The sequence below is a fragment of the Pinus tabuliformis genome, chromosome 2_1, assembly GCF_031772625.1.
Source record: "Pinus tabuliformis cultivar Carrire ecotype Pingquan chromosome 2_1, CPIR1, whole genome shotgun sequence".
NCBI lineage: Eukaryota > Viridiplantae > Streptophyta > Pinopsida > Pinales > Pinaceae > Pinus > Pinus tabuliformis.
The window spans coordinates 395246509-395259486 of record NC_142299.1 but is presented as its reverse complement, the minus strand read 5'-3'; the positions used below and the strand labels follow the sequence as shown (position 1 = coordinate 395259486).

General features: G+C 36.9%; 1 protein-coding gene across 1 annotated transcript in view; it reads left to right on the top strand.

Annotated features, from left to right (window-relative positions):
* Positions 1–12978, top strand: part of LOC149200521 (uncharacterized) — a 264887-nt gene that overhangs the window by 138768 nt on the left and 113141 nt on the right. Inside the window, exon 6 of the mRNA XM_089400966.1 lies at positions 2420–2529. Within this exon, the coding sequence (XP_089257092.1) occupies positions 2420–2529 (110 nt within the window). The remainder of the gene's footprint in view (positions 1–2419; positions 2530–12978) is intronic.

The following is a 12978-nucleotide window of genomic DNA, read 5'->3' as shown; positions in this document are numbered from 1 at the left end:
TCTTAGCTTCGATTTTTCTCCTCCTTGGATTCTCCTCTTCTTCGTTCCTTCTAGGTCTTTTTCTTCCTTTTAGATTGAACTTCTTGTGAGCTGGATTGATGCCTTTCAAATGAGGTCGATGCATCCTTATATATAGTCTTCCTTGGAGGTCGAATAGCTGTCCATGAGGCCGACTTGATGCTAATTGTAGGCCGACTTGTTATTTGCATGATGACAAGGTCTTGGAGGGTCTTTTATGACTAAAATAATTTTTTCTTACATAATACATGATGCCCAAATGGGTCTTCAACATATGACAATGACTCTTATGACTTGTTGACTCAAAGACAAGCCCTAGAAGCACTCAATGGGTGCTTGACCTATAAATCAAATAACCTTGAGTATGAAATCCATGCCTCAAGAATGACAATAATAATTTTATTTTTCTTTTTACATCAAATACATAAAATCATGATTACATATGTCATTATGAAGTCTGAACCTAGTTACATATTTCAACACAACAGGTGTTCAAGTGATGATCCCAAGGAAGCTCCATGAATTTCCAAGTGTTCCAAGACTGGATCCTAGGTTGATGCGCACGAATCGCAAGTGGGTGAGCCTATCCTCTAATGTTGGCTGCCTGTAGATGACTGTTGCCAAGTGTGGATGGAGTTGGAGTGAAGGGGGAATCTTTTCCCACTTAAGTCAACCTGATCTTGGAGTCAAAACTAGCCATGTTCCAAGTGTATTGGCAGCTGACTACCAAGCACTGCATGGGATCTCCTTAAGCTGCTGCGAATATCCTCAAGGCTTGCAGTGTAATACTACTGTGCACTGTGTGGAGAAGGGGGGGAACACGAGTAGGTTTGTGTGGGAGTGATGTCTCCCTCATATTTCAGTTAACTCATCCTGGCTGAAGTGTCAGATCTGTGCCCAATAGTTGAGGTAATACGACCCTCCTAGGTGGTGACTCGGTCCCTCCTTTGAGAAGGAGATCCAAGTTTTGCGAGAGAATTCATCAATTAAGGAAACATAGTATATGCTTCTTGAAATTGATGCTATTGACATCAGTCTACGAACATTTAAATGCAATAGGTCTGGAATCCCGTTAGATCTATGTTTGTTGCTTGGGAAAGTATCGTTGGCATGCTTGCGAAGCATGCACCCTTTGCATACTCCACAGTGCTCAATATTGAATTTTTATAGACCTGTGACTATCTCCTTATAATAGACAATCCTATCATGCAGATGCCCCATCCTCTTGTGTGACAAGTCACACAAGTCACTGGGATGAAATAGGGCTCAAACATGTTCACTTTGCAACCTGTAACTATCACCTTCTCTAAACCCTATTACCTGATTTATATCTCGGCTAGATTTCTTCTATTTGATGAGGACCTGCTATTTTTTGAACTCCTTCATAAACAAAACTAAAAGTGAGTTCATTTTGAGACCTAGAACAAGCAAGGCATCATCAAAATCTAAAGAGTTAACTGACTTCAGTTGGAAAGCAATGGTGCCAACTCCTGCTATTGGGTACTTGGCACCATTACCAAGCTTGACTTGTAATCCAGAGTTATGCTTTGCTACAATAGAAATTAACTGCCAGGCTGATGATATATGATGAGATGTCCCACTGTCCACTTACAATGCATTCCTCGGAACTGTTTTGGTAGAAAAACAAGATACCATAGGGAAATCCTTCTTGAAATTGGTCACAAACTCATTCATCTAATTTTGTGAGAGGTTGTTAACTTGTTACCCACTTCTACTGTTGCTTCCCTTCACCCTTCTTCTTACTCACACACTAGATGCATAATGACCATGCTTATGATAAATGAAGCTCTTTATTTTACTAGTTATTATGCATCAAATTATCTAATTATTATGATTTGACGCATAATAACTAGTAAAACCAAGTAAGGATAGACTGAGTTTTTGAGATGGGCTGTTAACTCCCTCACTAACCAGTTATGATTCCCCGAAATGACATGCTTAGCCTGTATTGATTAGGCTCAAGGAGTTGGCGGCCCCAGGGAGTTTTCACTCTGTCCATGGTCAATACGGGATGTCTCGGCTCTTGCTTAGTCATTGGATCATTACTATTTAAAAAAACAAAAAACTATCTAGTTATAATGGTTGTACAGCGACATGGAATTTACTTATTTCAGGTGCTTATTACAATGCGTGTAGTTTGTTGAAATGGGGCAAGTTATCTATTTAAATTTTTATTTTGATTATATATCTTTATGAAATTTACTCTCCAAGTGGCTATATACATTGCATACAGTTTGTTGAAATGACTCAATCTTCTTTAGTGTAGGCTGAAACTGGAGTTCTTGTGAATGCAAGCCTCTGCTTTGATGAAGATGTTTTGTGTTTTCAACTGAGGCCCATTGACAAATATGGCTGTTAATTAGATGATGTGACATTGCAGTTATGGACAAGCTTATGCAGTCAAGGAAGTTAGGAAGTTTGTTAAGAAGGTGAAGAATGCACAAGAGGCCCATGAAGCAATCAGACCAACTGATATTCGTCGCCTCCCCTGTAAGTATAAATTTTCATTTTTACATGTATGTACGAAACCTTGTGCTCAAGCGAAGATTGAAGATGATGATTGTTGCAAGTTGTAAGATCCTAAGTGATAGTGGTTTGTTCCATACTTGATAGTGCCATGTGTAATTTTTTGTATATTTAACCTATTATAGTAGGCTTGTTTTCTTTTGTTGTATATATTATAATTTTTTTGTAAGGGTGGTAAGGGGTAGATCGAACAGTCCTTATCTGTAGTGATGATTGTTGGAGGTTGTGATATCCTAAATGTGAGTATTTTGTTCCATACTTGATATTATAGGAATAATTTTTTGTATGATCAACCTATTATGGTAAGCTTTTTTGCTTCTGTTCTGTTTTATATATTTTATGTTTTCGGTAAAGGTTAAACACCTTTTGGAACTGTGTATGGAGCTATTTACCTGAACTATATTTTACCATGATAAAGCCCACTTTAACTTGGGTTTGAACTAGGGCTCTTTTTGTTGTGAAACCCCATGTTAACCAGTAGACCACAACCCTATAGACTATGTTGTATATAATATAATGCTCAAAACCATACTAACTATGTCTATGATGCTGTGCATTATAAGTCATGAACCAAATAAAAACCAGATCAGAAACAATAAAAGAACTGAGTTGAAGAGTCAGTTCACTAAAATATATAAAACATTGAAATTTTAATAAAAATTTATATGTTCATGTACATGAATGTAACCCCAAAATATTAGACTCCAAATATTGAAAGCCTGTTGATGTATATAGCTTGTAAAGGTGAATATAACAAAATGACATTGCGATATATGTTTTGAGATATGCATAGTTTAAGTTCTAGAATCAATACATAAACTTTGAGGCTCTAAATGGCCTCTAGCAGTGCAAAATCATAACACCATAATCAAATGAATACATAGCTCGTTATTTTTACTCCACCAAGTGCAAGATATGATGTTTACTTTCACTTGCTGGATGGATTTACCAACTGTTGCCATTTAATGTTCTAAATCTTTTGGTATCATTGCACAGCAAATAGGTTTCAATCAATGGGCACTATTATGCAACCTATTCCCTATCTAGGTTTCAATTTTAGAATCCTGCAATTCCCAGCAAAAAGGGCACGTGAGGAAGGGACACATATTCCAATTTTGATTATATGTTAAAACAATGGAAAAACTGTTAAGTGTGCTGAAAGATGAAAAACACTTCAACTTCTATATTTTCCATGTGAGGTTAGATGGTTTTGTTTTTATCACTGGACACCCTAAAATGAGGGGTTCATTTTAACTTTTAATGTTAAATTTAGGTGAATGTTGACATTTTCCTTTATCAACATTAAGTTTAAGAATTGATATTAAAAGCAAATTAATTCTTCAAATGCTCACAAATGCTTAATGAGAAGAGTTTGAGGCAAATGTGGTGGGGGTTGCCTATAAAATTTAAATATGATAGGATTAGGGGTTTTTTATTGGAATCTTTTTTAATCCTCTTTTGTGTTTTTTTTTTCATTGGTGGGGCTGTAGGTTGTACTTGATCTGATTGGGCCGTGTTGCCACAAAATTTAGCAAGCCCAATGCAAAGCCTCGTTGGACGGAGCTAGACCTTGTGGCAGCAAGAGAAAGGGTTGCCACTGTCACCTCAACAATCTTTCCCCTCTCTTTAGTGGTATTTGACCCCAAGGGATGCTTCCCTAGATCACTGAAAGGATATTCTATTGCTATGGCTTAAGGTGATATTTGAGAGATCTACAATATGGCCCTAGAGTACTGGCAAGGCCTAGATGTTCTATACTAGTGTTCAAATACTCTATTCCTAGACCAAAGATAAGGCTGGTAAAAGTTAGGGTTTGCCTGACATGCCATAATAAGGTGCACAATATCATATAGTAGGCAAGGAAAATGCCTTCCAATGATACTCATGAATAAACGAACAAAGACCTTCCAATAAACACTAGGGTTAGGGTAGGAAATTGTTTTTATGGCTAAAAATTACACAAATAGCAAATGAGAGATGATGTTATCCCTAAATAAGGAGATTTAATTATGCATGATAGATTTTGCCCTTGCATCATTTATAGATGCAATTCCTAAATTATAAGCCACAAACATTCAATCAAAATTCCATTTTTATCCAAAATTCTTCCCTATAAACCCTAGCAGCTAACTCTAGACGTCTTCTAAGGTTAATGTATAGATGATCAACACAATGAAGATTAGTGCCTTATCCTCCAAGGGTTTAATTGAGTCTTCCAAGGCTAAAAGTCCATGGATAGGTTTGGATGGCGTAAGGAGGGATGACTAGGGCATCCACTATTAAAACACTAACTATTTTCCTTGTGAAGGGAGAAATTTGTTTAGAAGTCAATGCTAGTAGGATTTAGGGTTTGATTCCTCTTTCTTGATAATTACCTGTGAATTATGTTGGCTACTTTTATTTCTTATTTTGTTTATCTTTCATCAAGCAATTACCAAATTATATGTGTATGAAGATCACAAGAATAAGAGACGCAAGATGTAGGTGCTCAACTAGGGAAAAACCCCTATAAGGGGAAAACCCAATCACAAACTCTTCCTTCAGTAGATTCAAATCAAGATGAGACACTTTCTAGATTTCTTAGACCTAGACAAAGACCTCCTCCAACCACCAAGTCAGCCCTTCCCTGCAACAAATGATCTTGACAAAACACTGCAAGTGATAGCTTCCCAACATCAACTTTAGTCCAGAATTTTGGCCCCCCCGACAGTAGAACTTCGACCCCCCCAGCAGAACTTTGACTCCCAACTTCAGAATTTTAGACTTGCAGTAGACACAAATTTTTTGCCCCAACAATTGCCCAGAAACCTTCGCACATGTGAGAGAAAGATAGCCCAAAACTTGATTTAGGTCTTCCCAACAAACTTCATCCTTCTCTAGCTTCTTCGCTCTCTTTTTCTGCTTCTCTTTCTTGTAGATCGAACTTGTTGAGTGAGTGAAATAGGTCAAATTGATTCTCCTTATATAGCCTCTCTGCTGGGTCGAATTTCCCTTATGTAGGCCAACTTCCTGGGGATAGGTCTTGTTGTTGCTCAGATTGTACAGACACTGCGCCACTAACTCAGGTCGGGGTTTGTCACTCTTAACCTCGACCTCTCCGTTCTAGCTGTCTCCCAACAATAGGCTATGGGGGGTAGTCCTTATGTAAATGTGAAGATGAAGGACATGTTGGCAACCAACAAGTCTAGGAGACACGATTAAATGACCTAGCTACTTGGTTAAATTTAACAAGACTTAAAGATTAGATTAGATTTAAATGTGAGGCTAGTGCCTTATAGATTCAACTTCTTGCTTATTATCAATTTGATGTCATGTAACCAGATGGACAATCGCTGCTTGGATGCTTGACTATCCTAGATGAAGTGCAAATCCTACAAGCTAGGTGAAATGCAAAATCTTGGTTGATTTTAAGTGAGATGCCTATTCTAAGTCATAGTTTTAAAAACCGGCCACAAAAACCGGTAACCGGTCTAACCGGCCGGTTAGAGGCCTGGCCGGTCCGAACCGGCCTAAAAACCGGGTTAGATGCCTCATGTGACCGAAATCTGGCCCTAACCGGTCAAAACCGGCCGGTTTAGGGCGGAACCGGCCGGTTTGTAGCAAACCGGCCGGTTTATGGACAGCCCACCGAATTATGACAAAAAGCACTGTGGTTTTGTGGTTTAGGGGTTTTGGGGGTGAGGGAAAGGTATTTTCCCTCCAAAAGCACCCTCACACTTGCTATAAGAGACCCCTCTCACTCTCATTTGTCTCACACAACTGATTTGGAGTGTTTGTGAGTTTGTTTGTGAGCTTGGAGAGTGTGGAGTTTTTGCTGAAGTAGTCATCTTGGAGTTGGAGTTGGAGCTATTTTGGAGATAGTGTGTAGCTGTCAGTGGAGTTGCCATCTTCAAGAGGAGGCTAAGGGAGCTAGTTTGCATTTCCAGGTAAGGATTTGCACTTGATAATTCCTCATTTGAGTCTGCTGTCCATGAATTTTTTTTTTGTGTTATAAACTTCTCACTTCTATGATCTACCATCCAGGGAGTCATCATGCCTCCAAAAGCCGAAGATACTGCATGGGCTCATTGTGATATGATTGATGGCAAAATGATCTGCAAATATTGCCAAAAATCCATTCAAGGAGGGGGTATTAACAGGTTCAAGCAACACTTGGCTGGGATAAGAGGCCATGTAAAGCCATGTGGAGCACCAAATGAAATAATAGGGCATATTAGGGCAGAATACCTTCAGAAGTTTGAGACTCAAGTCACTGAACCAATAGAGAAGTTTGTGGCTACACAGTTTGGGAGTCGAGACTCAACCAACTGAGTTTGATCATGATGACTGAGACTCATGAGAAGTTTCAACTTCAAGTGATAATGTTGATCACTATTATAGTATTACTATTATCATATATGTAGAGTCTAGACTGAAGTCTTGTAGTAGGCCACTGGCCCATAGTTTGTAGGCTTTATTTTTGCACTCTAGTGGCCATTTAGAGCCTCATTGCTTATGTATTTTGTCGATGATATGTATTGCACTCGGTGCCATTTTGATATATTCACCTTTAAGGCTTTACATGGTATATCAATGAGCAATCTTTGCATATTTTGTCTCTATTGGCTTGGAATCATGGTTTTAAATCTTAAAAATAGTTTTTTTCATTAAAAAATAATTATTTAATGTATTTTTCTAAAACCGGTTCGTTTAGACCAAACCAGTCCCGGTTAGACCGGTTCCGGTCGGTAAACCGGTTCATTAGGTGGACCGGTCCGGTCACCGATTCCGGTTTTAAAAACTATGTTCTAAGTGTAACCTTCCTCTTAACTATTTTGGAACTAGTCTCTAGAGTAGGTTGTGGGATAGAAGCCAACGGGAAGCAAACAAAGGCTTGATTAACGATACCTCCCCTTGTGTTTTATCCACTCGGTGCCTCTGGCGCTATAGAGACTGTGGCTCTGACCACTGCAAGGTCATTGTGTTAACCACTAAAGAGGTGCTAAGCCCCTCAAGCTAAATTGAGAAAGGTGGTCCTATTCTCTATCAACCAAGCTTATGCTTGGAGGTAAATTATTAATGCAAGAGGCTATCCCTAGTATGCAAGTGCAAGAGATGAATGCTCTTAAGGTGAGATTACTTAATTTGTTAAGTACTTAATGACAATGATTTTCAATTAAGAACAATAAGGTACTTAAACAATAAATGAATAAAATCTCAACCACAAGAGAAAGTGTTCAAGCTTAACAATGCTAGAGAAATGCGACAGTAATATAAATAGACAATTGCTCAAAGACAAGATTAATGCTACTTAAGACAATTAACAATCTCCAAGATTATAATCAATAAATCACCAATATGCCACTTAGATACAAGAGAGAAATTTAAATCTCTTATCACAATTATGATCAGAATAACATCCACAAGAGATATCCAATTTAACAATGAGCAATGAATCCACTCAATGACAGTTATGGTAATGAGAAATTAGGAGCATTAATTCACAGTGTCACTTAAAGCAATTAGCCAATTAAACACTTATCAACTTGATTAGAGCACTTGTGTGAATGCAAGAGTGTAAAAGATGCCAATGACTAAAATTAAGCCCAAATCACTTCAACCATGAATGATTATGAATTGTAAAATTTCCTTACCCAATTTTAGAGACTTATATGTGATTTATTATCGCTGCAACCTTGTATTCAGAGGTCTGCAATTTTATATCAGCAGTTAAGAAGTGATGCAAGATGCCAAAGGTAAGCTAGAAAATCAATGCATTTAACTTCCAGTGATATTCACTTGATTATAGGATTGCTATAGATCAGATTTATTATGTTCAGATCATACCTCAAAATGATGTATATCAGATCTGTAATAACTCAGAAAATCAATGATTCAGTCTTTAATAAACCAACAAGGTGACTAAATTTTAATGCCAAATAAGCTCTAATGATTAGCTAATCAATTTGAGTGATTTTAAGATGATCTTCAGTGAATTTTGATGATCCTTATTCAGTTTATATCACTGCATAAATGGCTGTAGCAAATATATCAGATCTGCAAATTGCCCAACAATTCTCAAAAATAACTTATATGCGATCAATTTAACGATAGGATTAATGTTCCATGCCTTAAGTGACTTGTTAATGAGTTTAGGTTTATTTTATGTGTGTTTTATGCCCTAAATACACTGTTGTAACAATTATATCAGACCCGAAACTTTTAGATCAAACCTCTGCAATTTTCAAACTAGACTTTGAAAACTATATGGCAGTGACAACATAAAACAATAAAATTGATAGATCAAACCCTTGTAATTTATTTTGATGTCTTATATGAGTTATTAGCTTAATGCGTGGGTTCTTTTAGGCTTGTATTATGATGATTATGTCACTGTTATATCAATATATCAGATCTGATATAAATTATGCGGTGAATTAAAATGAGAGATGAAGGCAATAAAGAGCAAACCCCAAGGCCTGATGGCCTATGCCAAGTTTGGAGATGTGAGAGAAATCATTCCTCAACACTTGCACTCACAAAATGTTAGCTCAAAACCCAAAGATCAAACCTTTATGACTGCTGCAATCACAAGTTATTAGAGATAAAATGTCAATCCCTTGAAGAAACCTTTGAGAGATTTCACCTAATAAAAAGAAATTTTCCCAAAAACCCAATATATACAAAAATAAAATAAAACCCCAAAACCTAAGTTGCTGCAAAACAAGGGTTAAAAAAATTTATCTACAAAAATTTATCTTACAAAAGTAATTTACAAATTATATACAAATATACAATGCTTGAGAAATTTTTTGAAAAATAGAATTTTTGTAGATTTTGACAATGGCTAGATGTATTTCAAAAGATAAATGTCAAGCGACAGCCTTAGAAAAGTTAGAAGATCACATAAAATATTCAAAATCCAAACATAGTCAGCCTATACCGAGAGTTTGTGAACTTGGAGCCCAAGGACTGGGGAATCTGCAAACGCTATATATTTTCTCAAGACGAAACTGTTAGAACATATAATGAATCAGATCACTTAAGATAAGTCCAAAACTTACCAATAGAATGTTCCTATCATCTACAAATGAAATAACGATTCAATTAATATTTGAAGCACAATAAAGGAATGCACGTACTTAGCACATAGCACAAATCAGCGAGACAAAGACACCATGAACTACACCCCAAAGTCTTTATTATGATTAATCAAAAATGTTCCCAGCGGGACAATAGCTTTACATAAGCCTTTTTGCAGAATTACATCAGCCAAACATCAGATGACTTGAGACATAAATGACCTTTAGTTTTAGATAAATCCTCCAGGTGGAAAATAACGGCTAGTTGGCTTGATCCCCGTTAAAATAATCTTGGCCGATGATAAATCTTCGATGATCTTTTAATCTCTGCCGTTGAAATAATTATTTTTGAGGAATTTTTGAAATTCTTCTTAAACCCATTTTTTATTAGCTCAAAAAAATTATTATGAGCTAATTTCATAAAAAATTAACTTTTACCTGACCACCAAGGCCCAAGGGTTCAATTTTCTTGAAATTTCCAATAATCCCTTGGTGGGGGCCTCCAAATATTAATTTCTTTAAGACCCACAAATTTTTCCACTTGGATAATTTAGTTTCTTTAACAATTTAATTTTGACTCTAATTAATTAATTTTTTGGCTTAAGATTAATTTTATTTTTGCGAGAAAATTAATTAATTGACACTTGAGGGGATAATTGTTTTTTCCACCCTCCAATATTTTAGCCATGGTGATTAAGTATGAGGAACCATGTATCAAAATATTTTTTACATAAGTTAACCCTCAAAGGGGGAATTCCTGTTCGTTATAGACCCTCAAAATTTTACCTAATTCTAATATTTTAGCCATGGTGTCTACGTATGAGGGACCATGCACCAAAATATTTTTTACATAAGTCAACCCTCAAAGGGGGAATACTCGTTCGTTATAGACCCTCAAAATTTTTACCTAATTTTACTGAGTGATTTGTAATAAAATAATTTAGCCAAATAGTGTAAATTATTCCCAAATCATTTTTACGAAAGACTCGACTAAAACATTACGACGATAAATCCCACCCTAGCTTTGTGATGAGGTTGGAGGGAAAAACTCTGCCGATCGTCTGTGTTTAGAAACAAAGATAATCAGTGAGATGAAAAACCTCATAGGATGAAATTCATTGCCAAAATCATAGCCTTACCTATGTTGTTACATAATTAATGATCGTACTAGCATCATTTACATTATAATTTTGCAGAATGAGTTTACAATGACATGGAATAGACTGTTGGCTGATGAATTTGACTTCGAAAAGTATTCCTTCAAGCTTCCAGATCCTACTTCCTTGAAATGTCGAAAAAATGGGTGCAATAGGGCCGACATGGTTGTGGAGGTGACAAATTACCTTTTTGATTAAAAAATTATTCTTTTTACATGATACAAAAGCCCAAGAAGGGTCTAATAAAAATGAAAATGGTTCTAATGACTCAAGACAAAACCTAGAAGCCTTCAATGTAGTCTTTAACCTAGAAAAATATGACCCAAGAATGAAACCCATGCTTTAATAAGTCATTTTCTTTTTGACAAGTACAATTATGAAGATCGAAGCTAGTTACATTCTTCAGCATTTCCTCTTAACCAAGAGGTATTCATAATTACATATATAAGAGTACGTGGAAGATTTGAAAATGAAATGAACTACGAAGAGTATAGCACAGTCAATGCTATAGACTAGATTCTTGACCAGGGTAATCTATCCGGGTGGGACTAAGATGGACTCAAGCTTTCAGCCAGTCTAGGTACCATTAGGCTTACTTGTTAACCGTTAACCTAGGGATCTAGGTGCGTATCCAAGGTCAAAGCTCCAAGAGCAACGCCACCCTCCTTTTTCAGGATCTAGACATCAACACAAAGGTCGACCAAATGTTCTCCCAAGCATCTGCCATTAGATGCTTCATCTGTCCCTATCAACTAAATCTGTAATATCAACCAACCCAAGCATGATTCTAAAATACTCGAACTTCTTATTCGGAAGAGACTTCGTCAACACATCAACTACCTTTTCATTTGTCGGAATATACTGTAGCTTCACGACCCCATCCTGTACCAAGCTCCTAATGTAGTGGTACTTATTTTTGATATGTTTCATCCTTGCATGAAATACAGGGTCTTCAAACATCTTGATGCTGCTTTGATTATCACAATCTATCACTGTAGGATCTAGAGGCTTTCCAAACAAATATGACAAGAGTTTCCTTAACCATACAACTTCCTTTCCTACTTCACATGCAACAACATATTCGACTTCAACACTACGTAATGCAACGAGATCTTTTTTTCTACTCATCCATGAAATCATTGTAAATCCCAAATTGAAACATCTACCGGTAGTGCTTCTTCCATCAGTCTCACTGCCACCCCAATTTGAATTTGTAAAACTTGTTATCTTAAGTTTCTTACCATCATACTTTAGACAATGATGTATTGTGCCACGTAGATATTTCAATATATGCTTGGTGGCTATCCAATGGTCATGACGAAGCTCCAATTGGAATTGACTGAGAACATTTACGACAAAACATATATCATGTTACCAGGTAAATTAGAGAACCCACCAACTTACAATAGCTAGTAGGATCAATGGGACTAGAGTTGGAGCTTCTCAACTTCTTAAGATTAGTGATCATGGGATTAGTCATAGGCTTGGAATCCATCATACTGAATCTCTGCAATAGCTCGATTATTTATTAACCATGACCCATATATATCTCTCCAGGTTTCTACCAGACTTCCAAACCCAAGTAATAATGCATAAGTCCTAGATCTTTCATTTCAAATTTGGCTGCTAGCATGTTGCATTCTTATATTTTGCTTTGCGCATTTGTAATAAACAAATCATCCACATATAGTAGTATAATGACTCGTTCATTGTTCACCACCTTGATGTAGAGGTTTGGATCTGCAGAACTTTCGACGAACCTAATTCTTAAGAGATATGCATCCATCCTTGCATACCATGCTCTAAGAACTTGCTTTAAGCCATATAGGGCTTTCTTACCCCTTGACAATTGACACAAAAGAACAAATTGTTGACTCATCTGTTTCATCTGCGCATTACTTCTTGTGACCGCGACCTTCACAGGCTACCAAAGATACTCCTCCTCATGTGCTGGGGAAGACTTCTTGTGCCACTGAAGGGAGGGGTTGGGGAAGAAAATCACACCTATAGATAAAGCCCCAGTCAAGGCACGCTTGGATGTGGCTGCTGGGAAATAATTGTCCATTGTTGGGGTTCTTAAGGTAGCAAAGGCCCTTGGGCAAGTTACCTCATGATCATGCAATTTTTCAATTGCAGGGGTCTGGCCAATCCTTCCAAAAAACTGGTCCTTAGGAATTTAGTCGATGTTAATTCTT